Genomic DNA, 21606 nt, shown 5'->3' with positions numbered 1-21606 from the left:
TAAGATATGCTTTGGCTTGAGATTTGTATATTGAAGGATGAGATTTTCGTCAACGAAATATTTTGTATGTTAATTACCCTATCATGGAGCTTATCTATTATCATGAGTATTTGCGAGACTGTTTGTAAGATCTTATCGAAACAACTTATGACAAATATTACATATACCTTTTAGTCTGTCAAATCTCTTAAGAAAGTCGAGGAAGCACTGCTCTGTTTTTGCTTCTGCACTGCAAAAGGTTGTTATTTTTTTACATATTTTAAAAAAGGTTCCAAACTTGTAACAAGCGAAACGTGTGAAACACATTTACGTACCAAACATTTGCTTTCAAAAAATTCTTGTTACCGAACAATTGTAAGGTCGAACCTCCAACAACATTTAAGGTTTGTTTGATGACTCAAATAAGAGAGCGAATGAATGAAGTGAGAACGGTTGGTTCGATGACTCAGATAAAAGAACGAACAAATAAACGAAGCGAGAACGACGACCTCAAATTCAATTCTCACCTCCAACAAATACTAACAACTTAACGATCAACTTAAGAATAACAAAGAAATGACTAATATTGTTGGTATATGAAATAGGTGGGGGTATAAATAGAAAATTCAATACTAAAACTAACTAACATTGATAAGCCCAGTTTGTATTGTGTTGTGCTGAAAAAGAAGAACGAAAGAGGAATATCAGAGAGAACAATTTCGAAGTTGGTTTCATTTCGGAAGAAGAAGAAGAAGATGAAGGCGCGTTCGGAAAAGGGAAGAACGAAAGTAGTGATACGGCATTTACCACCATCTCTAACCGAATCCGATCTCATTCAACACATCGATAACCGTTTCTCTTCTCGCTATCACTGGTTCGTTTTCCGTTCCGGCAACACCAGGTTCTTCTTCTTCTTCTCTCACAAAACCCTAACAATTCTGTTTCATTTTCGTTGATAATGCTTATTGAAGTTCTTAATCTTTGTTTTTTGTTAATAATTATGATCATCGAAGTTCTGAACTGTAGTTTGCGTTTGTTATTGTGATTATTGTTGTTATTATTATGCATGATTTGTTGAAGTTGTTAATCTTAGCTTTATGTTTGTAATTATGATTATTGAAGTTTTTTTTAATCTTATTTTTCGTTTATTATTGTGATTTGCTGTTGTTCTTCTCTTGCAAAACCCTAACGATTCAGTTTCATTTTTGTCGATAATGATTCTTGAAGTTCTTAATCTTAGTTTTGCGTTTTTTTATTGTGATTATTGTTGTTATGATTATGCTTGATTTGTTGAAGCTGTTAGTCTTAGTTTTTCGGTTATAATCATAATTATTGAAGTTGTTTATCTTAGTTTTGCGTTTTTTTATTGTGATCATTATTGTTCTGATTATGTGTGGTTTGTTATTGTAATTATTGTTGTTACGGTTATGTGTGATTTGTTGAAGTTCTTAAGCTTAGTTTTGCAGTTATAGTTGTAATTATTGACGTTGTTAATTGTAGTTGTGTTTTTTGTAGTGATTGTTGTTGTTATGATTTTGTGCGTGATTTGTTGAAAATTTATATGTGCAGTTATAGGAATCAAAAGTATGCGAGAGCGTATCTAGACTTCAATTCACCTGATGATGTTTTCGAGTTTGCGGAGTTCTTTAATGGACACGTTTTCGTTAACGAGAAAGGTGAATTTTTCTGTTTCAAATTCATTTTGTGGTTTTTGTTTTTTTCTTTTCTCTTTTTGTAGCGTTTTGTTTTTCATATGCAATATGGAACGTAGCTTTTAGGGCATGTTTGGATTGGGTTATTTGAGCGTATCGACTATAGTATAAACATTTGTGAGACTGTTTGAATGAACTTAATGATAAACAACTTATGCATGTCCATAAGCTGTTTTCAGCTTATTTCCGTAAGCTTACATGAATCCAATTTGATTTGATTTTATCTTTTGTTATAGAAATAGCTCATATATAAGTGCTTATTTGATAAAAATTTAAGCGCTTAATTAAGTTGTTTAACTAAATAGAACCTTAATTGTTTAAACCTGAGTTATTAGAGCCTTAATTGTTTAGACCTGAGTTATTATGTTTTCCATTTAAACCTTCACTTTTTAAAAGGGTTAGTGGTTATTCTATTGTGAACTCAATTGAATGTTTTTCACGCCGTAATTGATGTTAGTAGACTCAAAATTCTAACTTTTATTCTGGTATTCTGTTTATCATAATTTTTTTTTCCTTTCTATATGTTGATTTTTTTTTGTGCCATGCAAATATTAATGCCTGATATTCAATCAGGTGTCCAGCATAAAGCAGTAGTTGAGTATGCACCTTCTCAGCGTGTTCCAAAGCCGAGTACCAAAAAGGATGGCCGTGAAGGGACTATATATAAAGGTATCAATGTAGTTGTCATTTTTGTGCCATCGAGATATAAAAGCATTCTAATGCTAATTGTCTAGGTTAACGGCATGTGCTCTTCATGTTTATGATTATTATTTTTTAATAAGGACAGATCCAGACTATCTCGAGTTCCTCAAACTCATTTCAAAGCCTCAAGAACATCTTCCGAGTGCAGAAATACAATTGGAAAGAAAGGAAGCTGAGCAAGCTGGTTAGTTATTTATTGACCACCTGTATTTGATTTACACTTTTTAAAGCAGTCTAATCACTATTCTTATGCAAATGTGTTTTGAGCAAGCTGGTTAGTTATATGTAGGTAAATTTCAGTACCATTTGTCTCATTTTCTCCTCCTTTCTAGGGGCTAGCAAGGAAGCACCTATTGTCACACCCCTGATGGCATATATACGTCAGAAGCGTGCTGTTGACAGTGGTCCACTGGTAAATGATTCTGGGACTTCTGAGTACTTTTTGTTTTTTCTTATACTCTAAAGGGGTGTAGTAGTAAAATTTTATGTATGCTCCTCGTAGCTATAAGTGTTTTTTATAAGAATGTGCTTTGGGGATTGACCTTGAATTCGAGTAAGAAAGACATTTTGAAATATATATTGTGAGCTGTGGGTGTTCCCTCCTTATTCTTTTAATTCTAATAGTTACTACTAAATGCTCAGACGCTAGAACATATTCTATCTATGGTTCATGCTTTAAGTGTCTCATTTACCTCTTGTTTAAATTCTCGAGGAATTTGGTATCATAGTGTTGAATGAAAGAGAAAGAGGCAAAATATTTTGAAACTGTGTGTTTCAACGACACAAGATTCTCTTTATTATGTTTTAAAAGCAAATAGTGCAATAGAGATACATAATATTCTACCCTTATGTAACACCCCTACTAGAAAATTTCCTAGGATATCTAGCATGAGTGTTAAACTCGGCATCGGGTACATTAAAATTTCAATAAATAAAAACTCTGACCAAATCTTAGAATTTCTCACCTGTTAACTCAGAAATAGTACCACCGACTTGTACTTTATATTGTCCAGCTACTTCTGCTTCTTCATCAACAACCATCCTGTCGTATAATAACTTGTATATCTGAAATAAATAAAAGGGATTGGGGTGAGACAAGATGTCTCAGTGAGTTCCACCTATCCTAGGCTATAGGCAACCTCGGGGAACCTAGGATCGCCATCTGTTTCTAAACTTAACCCATTTCGGGTTTATACGTTTCATTATGCATAACTGAGCGATTAGGAGATAACTAGAATCGCTGTCTGAAATACTATTTTGATCATATAATAAATATAGTCATACTCATAACTTTAATCATAAACATAACAATAATCATAAACATATACCCAATCTATCGTATTCTGATAACAACTAGTTTCGGCTAACTAAGCCGGAGTTTCATTACTAAAATTCCTCATTTCCAACGATTAGTAAAATGCCCATAAAATATTGCTTCGTAGCTAATTCATTCTACACATAACTCTCATATTAATACGTGTATTTATGTTGGAGGGTCCTTAGAATTTTTCCTTGATTCCATAATTTTATTTTTTGTTCTATTTCAAATATTATTCGAATAATTCTTGACTTTAAGTTTTATATCATTGATTATACATTTCATTCGTTACTATGAGCCGTACCTCATAGGCTACATTATCTCTCGTTGTAGCAAACGGAATACTATGACCCGTACGTCATAGGCTACATTATCTCTCGTTGTAGCAAACGGTATACTATGACCCGTACGTCATAGGCTACATTATATCTCGTTGTAGCAAACGGTATACTATGACCCGTACGTCATAGGCTACATTATATCTCGTTGTAGCAAACGGTATACTATGACCCGTACGTCATAGGCTACATTATCTCTCGTTGTAGCAAACGGTATACTATGACCCGTACGTCATAGGCTACATTATCTCTCGTTGTAGCAAACGGTATACTATGACCCGTACGTCATAGGCTACATTATCTCTCGTTGTAGCAAACGGTATACTATGACCCGTACGTCATAGGCTACATTATCTCTCGTTGTAGCAAACGGTTTTTCCATATATTCTCTTTTTTTTTCTTTTTCTATGAGCATGTTACTCATTTCAATTTTTCTCCTCATTTCCATTTCTCTGCGATTTTCAATAATTCACTGTGAGCATGTTACTCACAGGCTGCATTTCAAATTTTCTTTCAAATCATTTCTATAAGTATATATATGCATCAATTGCGTTGTTAATTTCCCTCCAACATTTATACTAACATCAACATACTTATTAACATATATGATATTTTAGAATAAACAAGTAAGGGAGTCTAATCAAGAAATAATCATTCTAACTATCTTATATTTATTCTACTTCAATGTACCATTCATATGACATAATAGAAATGTTTGCACAAAAGGCAAGTAATTCATAAAATAGTTTAATTATTCATATTATCCTAATGATCTAGCATAATCATAATCAATCTCCAAAGGTGAGATCTAAGCTAAAGGAACTCACCAATACATCTTTGGCCACTTCAATCAGCTCAAGCATCAACAAAGGTCATGCCATGCTCCATAAGCACTTTTTTTCAAAAACATCTTATCCATAGCTTATTGTTCTGCTTTCGGCTTTTTAACTCAAACATCAACTTATCCATAATCTCATCACTTCTGTCATTGCTTCAATTTCACAGAAATCACTTTCCTGACAGATTTCCCAAAACGGCTTATTTGCAGCTTATGACTTATGAACGTTCCAATTTCGACTCAGACTTCAATCCAAACTCTTACTAAGTCTATCAAGAAATAAATATTCAATTCTGGAGCGATTCCACCAACTTAACTTCGCAATTCAACTTATTCCGCAAAATTATGTCAAAACCCGTAAGTGACTTTCAGCAGGATTTTCCAAAGTTCAAACGTGTTTTCTGAGTTCATTTTTAATCCAAATCATGTGAAATTTATGTCTAAACTGAAGGGAATTGAAAGGAGAATCCAAAACTGCAATAATAATTCAATTCCAAACTACACAGCAAAAGATACGAATCAAAAACCAGAACATGTCCCAACAACTTAGCAATTCATACCTCAGTCTTTGATTCTTGGTTCTAACTTGGCTTTTGCTTCTTCAACATGCATAGCTACACTTCTATCACGCAGGAAGAAATCCCCATTTGAAGCTTCTAAGTACCAAATCAAAACACCAAAGATCAACAAGTTTACATGTACATGACTTAACACCATCATTTGTTCCTTGTGAACCCACAACAGCACCCTCAAGCTCAAAGCTCACAAGCAGCTCAAACAATCTGAATTGAATAGGAAACATGGAATTTGGGGATAAAGGTATGATTCAGCTGATGGAGGGAGAAGAGGGAATCCATGGCTTGCTTGTGTCATGTACTTGTTCTAGTGATCAATTACATGTGTTTTCATGTGGATTTTAGTGAGGATTGAGTGGAAGAAGCAATGGAGAGAAGGAAGGATGATAAGGACGAGAGAGAGGAAGAAGAGGTGAAGGGAAAATGTTTTGGAATGTTTTAGAAGCTTGGAGAAAGTGGGAGAAAAATAACCCAATTTCTAAAAAAAATCTTATGTCCCAAATTACCAAATTGCCCTTCAAGGGAAAAGACACAATTATCCTCCGCTAATTCGTAACCACTTAATTTCTCATGTCCGTTGGAATAGTAATACGAGAAACTTACCAAATATCGTCGATTTTCTCAATAAATAATTAATCCTTTGAAAATTATTTTCGTTCTGACATGTACTGATACGACAATTTATTTAAAATTACGCGGGATATTACAATCTACCCCCCTTAAAGAAATTTCGTCCTCGAAATTTAAGAATTTACTTGTTAATAAGCACAAATAATTTCTCCAACTTCCAACTTTAGATTCCAACATACGTCTGATACAAACTGATTTTTTTTTTTCTTTCTTACTGACTAATTTAAACTGTATAGGTACCAGCCACTACGCTTCCGCTGCGCCACTCTGATTTATTTCTTCACACCTTACATCATACTCCTTATACTGCGACTTCTATTAAGGTTTCATTCATCTCTCAGACATTTGTTCTAACTGTCATATACTAGTCTGAGTTGATCAGGCTCAGCCAGACATGACATTTGGAATAAATATCTGGAACCCAATAGTCACACTACATCTTATTGAATTCTAATGACCCAAGGCACGATCTGAATCGACCTGCTCTGATACCAAATTGTAACACCCCTACTAGAAAATTTCCTAGGATATCTAGCATGAGTGTTAAACTCGGCATCGGGTACATTAAAATTTCAATAAATAAAAACTCTGACCAAATCTTAGAATTTCTCACCTGTTAACTCAGAAATAGTACCACCGACTTGTACTTTATATTGTCCAGCTACTTCTGCTTCTTCATCAACAACCATCCTGTCGTATAATAACTTGTATATCTGAAATAAATAAAAGGGATTGGGGTGAGACAAGATGTCTCAGTGAGTTCCACCTATCCTAGGCTATAGGCAACCTCGGGGAACCTAGGATCGCCATCTGTTTCTAAACTTAACCCATTTCGGGTTTATACGTTTCATTATGCATAACTGAGCGATTAGGAGATAACTAGAATCGCTGTCTGAAATACTATTTTGATCATATAATAAATATAGTCATACTCATAACTTTAATCATAAACATAACAATAATCATAAACATATACCCAATCTATCGTATTCTGATAACAACTAGTTTCGGCTAACTAAGCCGGAGTTTCATTACTAAAATTCCTCATTTCCAACGATTAGTAAAATGCCCATAAAATATTGCTTCGTAGCTAATTCATTCTACACATAACTCTCATATTAATACGTGTATTTATGTTGGAGGGTCCTTAGAATTTTTCCTTGATTCCATAATTTTATTTTTTGTTCTATTTCAAATATTATTCGAATAATTCTTGACTTTAAGTTTTATATCATTGATTATACATTTCATTCGTTACTATGAGCCGTACCTCATAGGCTACATTATCTCTCGTTGTAGCAAACGGAATACTATGACCCGTACGTCATAGGCTACATTATCTCTCGTTGTAGCAAACGGTATACTATGACCCGTACGTCATAGGCTACATTATATCTCGTTGTAGCAAACGGTATACTATGACCCGTACGTCATAGGCTACATTATATCTCGTTGTAGCAAACGGTATACTATGACCCGTACGTCATAGGCTACATTATCTCTCGTTGTAGCAAACGGTATACTATGACCCGTACGTCATAGGCTACATTATCTCTCGTTGTAGCAAACGGTATACTATGACCCGTACGTCATAGGCTACATTATCTCTCGTTGTAGCAAACGGTATACTATGACCCGTACGTCATAGGCTACATTATCTCTCGTTGTAGCAAACGGTTTTTCCATATATTCTCTTTTTTTTTCTTTTTCTATGAGCATGTTACTCATTTCAATTTTTCTCCTCATTTCCATTTCTCTGCGATTTTCAATAATTCACTGTGAGCATGTTACTCACAGGCTGCATTTCAAATTTTCTTTCAAATCATTTCTATAAGTATATATATGCATCAATTGCGTTGTTAATTTCCCTCCAACATTTATACTAACATCAACATACTTATTAACATATATGATATTTTAGAATAAACAAGTAAGGGAGTCTAATCAAGAAATAATCATTCTAACTATCTTATATTTATTCTACTTCAATGTACCATTCATATGACATAATAGAAATGTTTGCACAAAAGGCAAGTAATTCATAAAATAGTTTAATTATTCATATTATCCTAATGATCTAGCATAATCATAATCAATCTCCAAAGGTGAGATCTAAGCTAAAGGAACTCACCAATACATCTTTGGCCACTTCAATCAGCTCAAGCATCAACAAAGGTCATGCCATGCTCCATAAGCACTTTTTTTCAAAAACATCTTATCCATAGCTTATTGTTCTGCTTTCGGCTTTTTAACTCAAACATCAACTTATCCATAATCTCATCACTTCTGTCATTGCTTCAATTTCACAGAAATCACTTTCCTGACAGATTTCCCAAAACGGCTTATTTGCAGCTTATGACTTATGAACGTTCCAATTTCGACTCAGACTTCAATCCAAACTCTTACTAAGTCTATCAAGAAATAAATATTCAATTCTGGAGCGATTCCACCAACTTAACTTCGCAATTCAACTTATTCCGCAAAATTATGTCAAAACCCGTAAGTGACTTTCAGCAGGATTTTCCAAAGTTCAAACGTGTTTTCTGAGTTCATTTTTAATCCAAATCATGTGAAATTTATGTCTAAACTGAAGGGAATTGAAAGGAGAATCCAAAACTGCAATAATAATTCAATTCCAAACTACACAGCAAAAGATACGAATCAAAAACCAGAACATGTCCCAACAACTTAGCAATTCATACCTCAGTCTTTGATTCTTGGTTCTAACTTGGCTTTTGCTTCTTCAACATGCATAGCTACACTTCTATCACGCAGGAAGAAATCCCCATTTGAAGCTTCTAAGTACCAAATCAAAACACCAAAGATCAACAAGTTTACATGTACATGACTTAACACCATCATTTGTTCCTTGTGAACCCACAACAGCACCCTCAAGCTCAAAGCTCACAAGCAGCTCAAACAATCTGAATTGAATAGGAAACATGGAATTTGGGGATAAAGGTATGATTCAGCTGATGGAGGGAGAAGAGGGAATCCATGGCTTGCTTGTGTCATGTACTTGTTCTAGTGATCAATTACATGTGTTTTCATGTGGATTTTAGTGAGGATTGAGTGGAAGAAGCAATGGAGAGAAGGAAGGATGATAAGGACGAGAGAGAGGAAGAAGAGGTGAAGGGAAAATGTTTTGGAATGTTTTAGAAGCTTGGAGAAAGTGGGAGAAAAATAACCCAATTTCTAAAAAAAATCTTATGTCCCAAATTACCAAATTGCCCTTCAAGGGAAAAGACACAATTATCCTCCGCTAATTCGTAACCACTTAATTTCTCATGTCCGTTGGAATAGTAATACGAGAAACTTACCAAATATCGTCGATTTTCTCAATAAATAATTAATCCTTTGAAAATTATTTTCGTTCTGACATGTACTGATACGACAATTTATTTAAAATTACGCGGGATATTACACCTTATTTATGTGATATGATATGCCTGTCCTACATTGTTATCAAGTAGCAGCCATGGCAGAGTGTTCTGGAAAAAAAATTTGCCATCCGCCATGACCAATCTGTGAAGGATGGCAGCGCCATGATTTTTATGGCAGAGATAGCAACTTAATATAGCAGAATTTTGGCCTTCTGCTATGGTTTGCCATCTGCAATCCATATCACAGATGCACAGCCCATGCAATGGGTACACAGATCATAATCTTATTTTCAACACATAGCATAACTACTTGGAAGCATATTCATATGACTTATATGAGGGAGGTTTTTGAAAGAACCATTATATTTGAGCAACTAAAATTTTGGATTGGATTCTAACTTACGGCTTCAAATGTATTTGAACAATTTTATTCATGCTTGGGGTTACAACTGTTTGAAATGAATTTTTATTTTGTTCTTTCCAACTGGTTTGTTTTTTTATTTATGATGCTTGAGCATATGTACTTAGCTGATTCATCCTTCCCCCTTTGTTAGCTCTCTATACTTTTTGTTCCTTCATTGGGTCTGGTGAATTTTGATTTTTTAAAAATGTGGAAAATGCACTCGTAAAATTTGTTGGTATGCATCGTTCATTTGTATTATTATGCCTTCACATGATTGTGGCTTTAATCTTCGACTCCTGTTGGATGAAATTATATATAAGAAACTTATTAAATTACAGATAAATATAAGTTAAGATGGTCTCCTGCTTGGGTATATGCTGACATGCAATACTCCACATCTTGTGTCAGGTTTCATCGGCCGCAACAAGAGTTGGCAGAAGAGCCAGAGCTGCTATGCAAGGCAAGCCTGGCCCCGGTAATACCAGACGGGGATCTGAAAAGAAAAAGGTGAACCTTTATAATCAAGTTCAAGTATATATTATTATATTGCTGGAGTCAATGTATAATCACTTGACTTATTTTGAATGCCATGACTTTGTTGACATAAAAGTTGCACTTTCCTATTAATTTTCATTAGTGCAATAAAGTCAAGAGAAACCATGCTGTTATTGCCTCCTTTGTAGCAATCTTAATTCTATGTGTAGGATCTTAATATTCAATTAGTATTTGTCTACTAAGTGGCCGAGAAATAATATTTTGTCATCTTGTTGCTTGGAAACAAAACTGTCTGTGAAATGGTTAGGGGGCTGCTAAGTTACACAACACGATGATGCCATAACAGCCACTATGGCCGTTACTGACTATAGAGGCATTATGTGTAGCTAGACATACGCACACACTCATGCATACTATTATTAAAATAATTTATTAATTATGTAAACTTTGCGAATCTTCATAAACTGAAGATTTTAAACTCTTCTGTTTTATTTTCTTTCCAATTTGGGTTTTCTTATTAATAATTTAATTTTCTATTTAATTACTGTATATTTTATATTTCATCAATATAATATATTACAAATGTGTTAATTATTATTGATACCGATTAATTCTTATTACGTTAGATTACATATAAAAAGAATGGAAAAAGGGAAAAAAAACAGATTATTGTTATTATTGTTCTGTCGCAATATGAAAATGTGTGGATTGAAAAAAAAGATGGACCCTGTCTCAAAAATTTCTTGTGCAGACAATTTTAAATGCATTAACTATTCAATTGATTGGTTCCTTATGTCTAGTTTTTAGTTTGTTTTTCAACTACACCTAAAGAGGGCAAGAATGGGTGCTGCAGCATTTGCATGAATCACCCACAAACACCCGCAGCTAAGGAGGGGACTGGCCAGTTTTAGCCTCTGGCTCTGCACACAAATAAATGAATGTGTTAGGGCTTGAAGTCCACTCAAGAAGGGAATGTACATTCAGTGGGTTATTTATGGGGCCAAGTGGGTTGGGCTGTGGTCTAAACCCATTTTTTTCAATTCTTTCTATTTCAATAAACAATCAATTAATTTCGCCAGAAAAAAGCAATCAATTAAGAAGGAACTTATTGAACCATTCCACTCAAGAAATGAATGTGTTATGGGCTTGAAGTCCACTCAAGAAGGGAATGTACATTCAGTGGGTTATGTATGGGGCCAAGTGGGTTGGGCTGTGGTCTAAACCCATTTTTTTCAATTCTTTCTATTTCAATAAACAATCAATTAATTTCGCCAGAAAAAAGCAATCAATTAAGAAGGAACTTATTGAACCATTCCCTCCTTTCCAGTCTATTATCTTTTATCTAATGCTTTGGTTCTTTTATCAGAATTCAGAACCAAGCAAAGCCAAACAGTGACTCAACATTTCTCTATATTTTGATTTATTTTCTTTCTCTTTTTGGGTGTGGCAACATGACACACATGCGAGATTTGGCTGAATTGACCTAGATAGATGTGAATTGAAACATGGGTTCCATCAAGTTAGCATGGTAGAGGGAGGATGTTTGTCTTCCCCTGTATGTCTTCAGATTGTTTGATTCTCCTATTGTTGATATATAGATGTTTTATTTGTGCTTGCAAAATCACATAGATTTGTTCCACTTAATGAATATTAGTTTTGGTTGTCAGTATGTTCAGAAGGACAATGTCAAGAATGCTAATCGGAAAGATTTGAAAGACAAATCTGCCTTTACTGTGGTCCCCAGGCGTGAGGACCATTCTTCTGAATCAAGTATAAAAGGAGTTTATGAAATTGATTCTTGTAAGTCATCTTTTCTTCCTTTAGATTTTGTTAGATCAGCTTTTTCATGTGAATATCTCTGGTGTGGTATAGTTATTCAGTTCTGTAGCGGCATATAATGTTTTGTACTCTACTTTCACCTTGTATATGCCAAGTTCACTGTCTTCAGTTTTCCCTTTGTCAAAAGCTTAATATGTGTAATTTGCTTTTAATTGCTTCCATATTTGATTTCAAGATGTATGGTAGTTTTGAACCAAAACAAAAGTCTCTTCCTTATACAGCTTTTGTCTCTGTGATTCTCCTAACTCCTAATCATATCTGTTCGTTGCTTATGGTGTATTAATTGCATGTTCCGAGAGTCTACAGAAATTGGTGGAGCTTTCGTAGACTTGACTCTCAAACTCGTAAGAGTTCACCCAATATCAAAGTAGCCTATACATGGCATATATACATAATATAGAACAGTTTAACACAACAATAATTAAACATTCCAACTCCTTAATAAAGCGAAGTAGAAAACCCCACTAGTAGAGTGTGCTAGTACATCAGTACTAGATAGTATCATAACATTATCGATCAATACATAAATTCATAAAAATAAGTTATTAAAGTGATTTTTATTCAAAATACAAGAATTTATTTGACCTAACAATCATAATCATATGAGGAGAAACTGGGGATGGGGAGTCATTCATTCTCAGAGGTCATCTCTATAGTTTCCTTTTGTTTCTTTTCTTTGCTGCAGCTTTCCAGTTTAATATATAGATGGCTTCCTCTGGAATCAAGGATTCAGTCTACTTTTCCTATAAGTGGAGTTTCAATTGATATTATAGGACGAAATATCCTTAAGGGTAAATTGCACTCACCTCCCCTAAGTTTAATTCATATGTCACTTACACCCCCTCTATTTATAAAATGAACAATAACCTCCCTTGTATTTACAATAAATGACATCTCCCATCCCTTCTGACCAACATCCGTCCGTTTGATTTTGAGGCTATCCTCATGTGCATTTTTTCCTATCTATACGACCTTCATATGAATAAATCGATTGCAAATTCATCGATTTCAATTGCAATAATTTTGTCTCAATTTGACCAAAATCACACTTTCTCCATGACTCAAGGTTTTACAAGCAACAATTAAACCATAAGCATTATATTTTAAAAATCATAATTTAAACCCAATCTAAAATTCTAATCATTTTGAATCAACCCATTCTTCAATTGTTTTGAACTCCTTGAAAAGAAGAAATAGAAGAGTTTGAAGAAGCAAGCTTTATTGAGTGGAAGCCATGAATGAAGTTGTTGAGACTCTCGTTGTTTGGTTGCATAGTGAATTATTCTGGCAGTCCAGTCATGGAGGAGAGTTGGCACAAAGAACACTCACCTATGACAAAGTGAATAAGTAGAGTAACGAAGTAAGTGACATATGAGGAGAATTAAGGAACAGTTTTTCTTTTAACGATGGCTTAACGGTGTTAGAATTCAAGGGAGGTAAATGCTTTCTGAAGAATAAAGGGGGTTTAAGTGACATATTAGTAGACCTCAGGGGAGGTGAATGTAATTTACCCTATCCTTAAATGTTGTTACCTCGCTCCAACTATACTGAAGAAGTGAAGAATAGCAACTATTGCACAAATTTTGCTCTCTTAATTTTACCCACTTTTTCCAAACCTTTAAACTAAATCAGCAAAAAATGCTTTATAGTAGAAAAGTGGATGAAAAGTAGGTGCCTAGTATAGAAACTTGTTGTGTAATGAATACCAAATTAAATTTCCAAACATGTTTTCCAAAAAATGCTTTCCAAACATGTTTGCATTAAAGTAATCCATCAGCCAAATTAAATTTGTCAATTTGTTTTTAAGATTCAGCAATTGCAATTGTGCTTTTAAGTCTCATTTCCAAGTTTCATGTATTTTAGCTGATAAATTATTTGTGATTGATGAATTTGCAGCGCATGTGATTGATGAATATACAGTGCATGGCATTGAAGGTTCCGTCTCTGGAATACCACTGACTTCTGACTCAGGAAAGAAAAAGATCCTCCTCCTGAAAGGAAAACAGCGGGAAATTCCCAAAGTAGGTTTAATTATCTGTTAAATTTTCATTTCCCTTCACCCGTACCTTGCTCATGTCCATTTCACTTACTTTTATAGATGATCTTAAAGTCTTCATTTCCTTATAAGAAAATAATGTTCTTCATATAAGCAAATGCAATATAAAGTTTATTTTTCTCCCGATCTATCTAACGTTGGAGTTAATCTTTGTTTGGGTAGACATTAGATTTTTTTCTCTCTCTTTAAATACTAGTGTTGTCCTTCCCTGAAAGTTGGTTTGGAGCAGTACATTCACTTAAACATGAATATGCCCTTGTTAAATTTTTCATTATGAACTTTCTATGGAACTTTCAGGCCACTGAAGGTATGGTTAAACAGCAAAATGCACAATCTGCAAATTCGCCCATTCCAACTACTTCAAAACAGAACCAAAGGCGTGAAGCCGGTGGAAGATTGATCAGGAGCATACTTCTAAATAATGAATCTCGTCCGAGTCAGTCTACATCTACTGCGCAACATAAGATTCAAATCTTAACTTCTGAGAATGGAAGGCGTCCACCTCGTCCTTTTGGTTCAAGGTCTGGGTTAAGTGATCATGTCTCTAGTCATGATGCTGGGCATGCTAATTCTGAAGGGGAATCTAAAAGGGATTTGGATGAAAAGTTTGTAAGAAGAGATTTTCATGGTTCGGGTATTGGTGATAAAACAGAAAGACGTACTAGAAACAAGGACAGGCCTGATCGTGGTGTTTGGGCACCTCTTCGCCGTTCCGATTCTTCACATTCTAGTAATGAGCTCTCATCATCCTCACTGGCACAGTCTGCACCATCATATCCTGAATCAGTTGACGGTATGACCATTGACTAGACAACAAGTTTTCTACACACAAAGTAGATGTATTTCTGTCAATCCACTTGAAATTTCAAAACAAAGCTGAGTGATTGAAATCTATTGTATGGTGGTGATTTTCAATTTTTAGCAGGAGAGGTAAAAGAAAATGCTTATTCGGGAAACAGGAGTGGTGAATTCTCAACTTCTGCAGGTGGACGTAGTAGTCCCTCTGTTGAGAATGGTTGGTGTGTTTTTACTGATTATGGATAATAAATAAGAACTCACAATATAAACAACTATAGAAGGTATTTATCTGGGTTCTGATAGATAAATGTTTGAATCGATTTTTTTATCTCTGTAGGTTCACAAAGAATTTTTACTCGTCGTGGGGCTCCCTATATAGTGAAGGATGATGGTGCAGTCAGTTCGAGTGAAGGGAAACTTTCAAAGAAAGGTGTTGGGAATAGTACTCATGAGGTATACATGTTATATTGATGTATTCTTTCGTCACCTCTTTGCTTGAATTGCCCTGTAAAATGCTTTTCTGTATGCAGAAACAAGTTTGGGTTCAGAAATCATCTTCAGGCTCTTAAAATATTTGTGGTAAGTCGTTAGTTTTTTGTATCTTGTTTTATTGTCTTGTCTCATCTGAATGAAATTCAGAGTTTATTGCATCAATGGGGGATCAGTAACTCATTCTGACAAAAAGATTGATATATGAGAAAACATTCTGTAAAACTTGTGGTTAGTTGTGACATATTTGTGATTTTCTTGAACTGTTTTTGCTCTACTTGTTGAGCTCAACTGACTGTTGAATGGATTGTTAATGTTCACAAAACCTTGATCTATTGTTCCTAACTCTTCTAAAACAATCATGTGAATCTTTGGCAATTTTCAATAATAAAATCACTATATAATCCCTGTTGAAAACCAAAAGAAAAGAAAGAAAAGAAAATTAGTTTTAATTGGGCTAACCTTGAAATATGAATTCACATGAAACTAAAAGCTGTTGAATCCCTCTGTGTAACTAAATATACATCACATGTGCGTTTGTGTTTAGAAGTGAACGCAGAACTGTGAAGTCATAGAAGTAGATTACTTGATTTTATGATTATCATGATGTCATAAGTCTAAATAAACTTTGGATGTTTTACACACAGGTTAGTGAGCTTTAAGATGTTAAAGGATTATATACACAAGTTGTGAGCTTTAAGATGCTCCTTTAACATCTTAAAACTCACTAACTTGTATGTAAAACATCCAAAGGTTTATTTAGACTTTCGATAATCAAGATTTTAATTTGAACAAATGTGCTTTAGTAATAACAGATGTTGCTTTAGCCAGTGCTTTAAGAGTGCTTACAACTTTGCAAACAGATTATGGACACTCGGTCAGCGCAACAATTACTTGAAAAATTGAGGGGATCATTCCTGCTACATTGAGCTAGGGATCTGTTTAGGACATCATCCGCGTCCAATTCAGGTCGACATGAGCCTAAGCTACTTGTAAGGTCTGTGCAAGTTCAACTTTTGTTAATACAGACTACTTGAATGTTGCTTTCATTCTTCAATTTTTTAAATTTTTTTGACTTGTAATCAATTTCTAATGGACTTTTACAGAAAGAAGATCCAGTTGTTGCCTGACAGAGCCTGTAGAATTGAAGGAATGCAAAATTACAGACCTCCTTGACATGACTATTTACCGAAAACAGACCGACATTGTTAACCATGTTGATGGGCTAGACCCTTGTATGGTGTGTCTTTTCGAATATTTTGGTTTTGGGAAATGTTTGTGTTTGGAATTTAGCTGTATAGTTTTGGTACTTGCCATAGGAAAGTGAATCATTTAGTAGGTGTTTGGAACTGCGTCAAGTATGCACTAAACGTGCAGTAGAAATGAAGCTCCAATTTTTAGCTTCACCCTAAATGTGGGTTCCGTGGGTTCTAAACGCGGAACAAACACAATTTAGTCCGGTTCATTTGACATATATAGTCGAGTAGGGTTTGTATGAAAGGTGTTTGTATGAACATCTTAATACTTGATTTTAGCATGCACATGATGTACATTTTGTTATTACAAATAGGATGTTAACATGTCTTCGGTACACATCCCAGATGAGGGACTTCTTTTTTAATACAAATTATTACAAAATGATAAGGAATGGCATGCGGGACCAAAATGATAAGCATCTCGTGTCTTTTCATGTTTCAAATTTCTGCCCTTCTATTGAAAATTTCAAAATCCTTGTCTCTTTTCATGTTGGTTTCAACATGAGAGAACCCGGATCCTCGTTGCACAACTCTTCTTCCTTTCTGTTTTTGTTAGTTTTGGTGTGGGATGTCTTTCATGAGAAATTGAGAAACAGTGGTGAGCTTTTGAGTTTCAGAAAATTGGTGACAGCGGTCACTTTGTTTCATGTTTTGTCCCAGCGAGTCCCAATTTTACTCAAAACACTTGCTCTCGTTCTAGAATCATGCAGTTTTGCATAAGATTGGCCTTGTGGCTGGTTTGACAATGTTAATTTTTGTTAGAGCTACCATGACCTTTTCTTTCTTTTTTTCTTTTTGGGGCTTGATCGTTTGATTTGGGTGTTTTTTGGAGAGAGAATAATTTGTTTTAATTCCTTTTAACAATATTAGCTTTAGGTCTTCCCATGATCTGATTGGATTGTAGATTTCAACTTATGATATATTGTCAAGTAGAACTAGAAGTTTTAGACTCAAGGTTAACAAATCTTTGTAGTGGAATGCGAGTGTGCAAAGTTAGAATAAATGTGAATGCTTTAAGACTTGATCTAGGTGTAAAAATGTCAAAAAGTCGGGAAAATCTAAGGAAGCTAAGATAGAGACGAAGAAGCCGGTGGACGAAGTAAAAACTAAATTTTATTTTTATGGGTTATACCAAAAAAAAAATTAAAAAAGGATCGAGGAATGAAATTTATTTTATGAATTAATTAAGATTATACCAATGGTCATTTTAACAACTGTTTTTAATGGGATTCAAACTCAATACTTTGACATGTTATATCAATCTTTAGGCTCCAAGGAGGGAGGGAGACAAATCTATATATAAGCTAGGTAGGGGTGAGAAATAAGAACAATAGACTTGAACCAAGTGAAGCATAAAAGGGATGAAGAATGTAAAGTTTTGGTTCCGGAAAATGATATAAAGGATGGATGAGAGAATTATTTTCACAACTTATTTAATCAAGGATATAAGATCCTACTGGGCTCTAACATGCTAGATATTAGATTCATAAACACAAGATAAAAGAAGTGTTGGAAGTCCCCGTTAGCATAGCTCAGTTGGCAGGGACATTGCATTGTTATATGCAGGGGCCAGGGTCCGAACCCCGAACACCCCACTTATTCACCTTATAAGGTGAATTCTAGCCACTAGGCTACCTGACCCAAAAAAAAAAGTGTTGGAAAATATGGATAATGGCAAGACATATAGGCCAGACAACATACTGTTGAGACAAAATCCTTATTTGATGTTTTAAAGATTACAAACATATTATATTTATTTAATCTTGTTATCTACTAATTCATTTTGTGAGAATTTGTTTCATGAGAACAATCTGAGAACGTTCTGGCAAATACGATGAAAATGAAACAGTACATCAAAAGTGAACAAGTCTGCACAGCAAGAAAGCATGGCAAAATAGCATTTAATAAATGTCTCTTGGGCCTTAGGAAAAGGGTTCGACCCATTTGGATCCAAGAAGCCCATTAAAGAATAAATGCACATGGCTTAAAGCATGACATCACTAAAGCAAAGGACAATGACATCATCTGCATTGGGCAACAAGTTATACAGCTCATAACAGCTGGTTATCTCATACGCAAGCAAGCAACAGTGCTGTAAAAGCCAGGTTGTTCATACAGAACATTCTAAGAACGTTCTGGCTATTTTAAAGAAGAAAAGAGAAATCAATTGAGTCTTTGGACAGCTATCAAAAACGTGTCCAACAGCTCTATTTTCTCCCTTGATCACCAAGACACTCCTCACCTATAAATACAAGGGCCTTTGAAGGTTATAAGCAAGAGTTTTGAAAGCTAATATCTCTCTAAGTGAAAATCATCACTACAAACAAAGCTCTTCGCAAACAAAGCAAATTCCAAGCTCTCTCACTATATCACTTGGATCTTCTCTTTTGAATTTGCTATTGTAAAACTCAAACTACGAGTTGAGTATTTTATTTGATCCACACAAATCTCATTATACAAAGTGTGTTGTATTCTTCTCAAGTCTATCGGGCTTAATAGTTTGAGGTAGAAAATTCCAACCTTTCTTTTGCTAGTGCGCAAAGAATTGTAGAAGCCTGCTGAGGTTGATAATACAGGTGTAACGGACTGATCTGGTGTGATCAAGATCTTATAGTGCTAGTCAGAAGTTTCTGTTAGCAAGAAAACTATAGTGGATAATCTCACACGAGGTGTGGGGACTGGAAGTAGCCGGGTTTGGTGAACCAGGATAACTCTCCTGTGTTATTCTTCTTTTTCTCTCTCTTTATTTAAAGTTACACAACACACACACTTTATCACACTTACATTAATCTCCAGAACATTCTGGTCCAAGATAAAACAATTACTTAAATATTTGACTAAGGTTTAAAATCAACATATAATATTGTTTTATCATTCTGTCATCACTCTCCAGAACATTCTGGTCTTTGTTAAAATAAACTTATATATTAACTTAACATCATTTTTCTCATTCTGCTTATAATCATTCTTTAGAACATTCTGTTTTGATTAAATTGTTATATACTCTAAACTTGTTGAACTAACGTACACCAAGAACATTCTTGAGTATATAAATCTAAACTTAACTTTCAGGAATAATTTTTAAAAGGGTCACAATTCAACCCCCCCCCCCCCCTCTTGTGACGTTTATTGCTACTTCACATACATATTGCGATATAGTGTTTTTTTAGATATTAGAGACATTGAGTTGTTCATAAAGTTTTTTAACGAGATTATGAGGTCAAAGAAATTGTCGGACAATTGGAGAAAGGAATACTTGAGGTTTTGATTCCTAAGAACAAATGAATTTTATACAATTACACAAATTATAGGAGTATTAAACTTATGAGTCATTCCATCAAGTTATGAGAAAAGATGATTGCATGGGGACTAAAAAAGGAGACTCAGATTACTGATAATCAATTTATGCATGAAAGGTCAACCATGAAAACAAAATACTTACTATGATGTGTGATGATATTGGATAGATAAAAAAGAATTGCACTTCATTTAAAATTTATTTGGAGAAGGTGTGCAATTAAGTGTTTAGTAAGAGTTTGTGAAAAGCGATAGAAAGGAAAAGGGTTGGTATCTTTAAAAGTTGTTGTTGAAAATGATGAGTTACACAAACATTATTTATATAAGTTGAAGGTACTAGGTAGGGTAGTATAGCTGTTTGGCCTTATCCCTTTGAAAAATAGTTAAAAAGTGTGGCCTAGTTCTCGTAGAAAGAGAATTTACTATGTTTGAGTATATTGATTCATGAATATATCCATTCCAATATCTGACACCCTACCTTTTTTCTTCTTCCCTCGTTTATATACAATATTTCCATTCTTATGCTTCATTTGTTTTGTTCATTACTCTCCTATATCAAATCATCACATTTTTGTTTATGCCTATGTTTGTGTTTGTGTTAGTAATAACTTTCATTGCCTTTGCGTGTCTGTCTTCTGAAATCTGAACCATACACTCTCGTCACCCTCACTTTTACATCTCTATTAATAATACTCTCAACTCAAGGTTAACTTACTTTCAAGTTTCAACACATTGCATTTCACTTATTATTACTATTTGCAACAAAGAAACAATGAAGACTCACCGGAGAAGATATGTTCCGTCGCCGGAGCCGGAGAAAGATTCCAAACATTTTATGAAAGCCATACTTCCTCCTCCAGATCATATAAAAGAGATAGTATGTTTCATTTTCAATCTCTCTCTCTTTTGATATTACTATCACTCTAACTGTCAAACTTTGAGGAATATATAATGCTCATACTTCTTATTATATATGGATGATACTTCAAATATTTGTATAACTTTTGTCGAAATAATGTGTAGACTAGCCCTAACTTGTTTTCTAAATCTAATACTATTATTGTCATTTTTATTAATTATTAGTGTATGTTTGGTTCTAACGTTGTAAAATTTGATTTTGAAGCTTTGGTTGATTGAGCCTGTGTTTTGGATTCATGGACACTTTATCATTTTCATTTCTCAAGACATGTCATTGTCATCTTATAAACTTAGAAACTGGAGCTTCTCTGCAGACTCACAGTCACAGCGTGATTTTAGCTAATAAACTGTAACACAAACTTAGATTGAGTTGAATCGGAAGTGAGTTATATTTGATTAGATTTCCTTAATAATAAAGTTGAATCTAAAAATCATGTTTTGAGTCAAGGCGACAAGTTAGAATCTATTCTAGAGTCAAAATCAATGCTGCCTTCCACAAAAATGATTCCAAACATGTACTTAGCTGAAGCTCAGAATGAGAGTAGTTACTTAAATTGTGGAAATCTCATAAATGTGTAAC

At 34.4% G+C, this 21606-nt stretch overlaps 2 protein-coding genes and 1 long non-coding RNA gene across 5 annotated transcripts in view; 2 read left to right on the top strand and 1 right to left on the bottom strand.

Moving 5' to 3' along the window:
* Positions 1-689: 689 nt before the first annotated feature.
* UPF3 (Smg-4/UPF3 family protein) lies at positions 690-17148 on the top strand. Of its 3 annotated transcripts, none has more exons than XM_085750142.1 (14): positions 690-880; positions 1549-1655; positions 2265-2360; positions 2479-2577; positions 2726-2805; positions 10287-10385; positions 12041-12173; positions 14109-14233; positions 14566-15061; positions 15194-15283; positions 15404-15519; positions 15597-15645; positions 16419-16552; positions 16662-17148. In XM_085750142.1, the coding sequence occupies exons 1-12, from the start codon at positions 735-737 to the stop codon at positions 15633-15635; spliced, it is 1626 nt and encodes a 541-aa protein (XP_085606268.1). In that variant the 5' UTR covers positions 690-734; the 3' UTR covers positions 15636-15645; positions 16419-16552; positions 16662-17148. The 3 variants fall into 3 exon arrangements, with proteins under 3 accessions (XP_085606268.1, XP_085606267.1, XP_085606269.1); XM_085750141.1 differs by having other exon boundaries at positions 15191-15283; XM_085750143.1 differs by lacking the exon at positions 15194-15283.
* Positions 3247-9532, bottom strand: LOC146934900 (uncharacterized). Its single transcript, XR_015030070.1, has 3 exons — positions 8224-9532; positions 4877-6805; positions 3247-3458 (listed from the first exon to the last, which is right to left on the bottom strand). It is a non-coding gene; the product is annotated as an uncharacterized LOC146934900 (long non-coding RNA).
* A 3305-nt stretch (positions 17149-20453) lies between the features above and the next one.
* Positions 20454-21606, top strand: part of LOC146934898 (putative B3 domain-containing protein Os03g0621600) — a 6787-nt gene continuing 5634 nt past the window's right edge. The window contains exon 1 of the mRNA XM_085750148.1: positions 20454-20985. Coding sequence (XP_085606274.1) covers positions 20881-20985 — 105 coding nt within the window. The 5' untranslated portion in view covers positions 20454-20880. The remainder of the gene's footprint in view (positions 20986-21606) is intronic.

The sequence above is a fragment of the Medicago sativa genome, chromosome 3 (assembly GCF_051527215.1).
Source record: "Medicago sativa cultivar Bolivia chromosome 3, Bolivia_mono, whole genome shotgun sequence".
NCBI lineage: Eukaryota > Viridiplantae > Streptophyta > Magnoliopsida > Fabales > Fabaceae > Medicago > Medicago sativa.
This window is presented reverse-complemented; position numbering and strand designations above follow the sequence as displayed.

What these genes read in the sequence shown, in the direction of transcription:
- UPF3 (XM_085750141.1), top strand. Translation starts at nt 735, where the DNA reads ATGAAGGCGCGTTCGGAAAAGGGAAGAACGAAAGTAGTGATACGGCAT. An exon ending in CGTTTTCGTTAACGAGAAAG is followed by an intron (nt 1,656 to 2,264) that starts GTGAATTTTTCT and finishes ATATTCAATCAG; the next exon opens with GTGTCCAGCATAAAGCAGTA. An exon ending in GGGGATCTGAAAAGAAAAAG is followed by an intron (nt 10,386 to 12,040) that starts GTGAACCTTTAT and finishes TTTGGTTGTCAG; the next exon opens with TATGTTCAGAAGGACAATGT.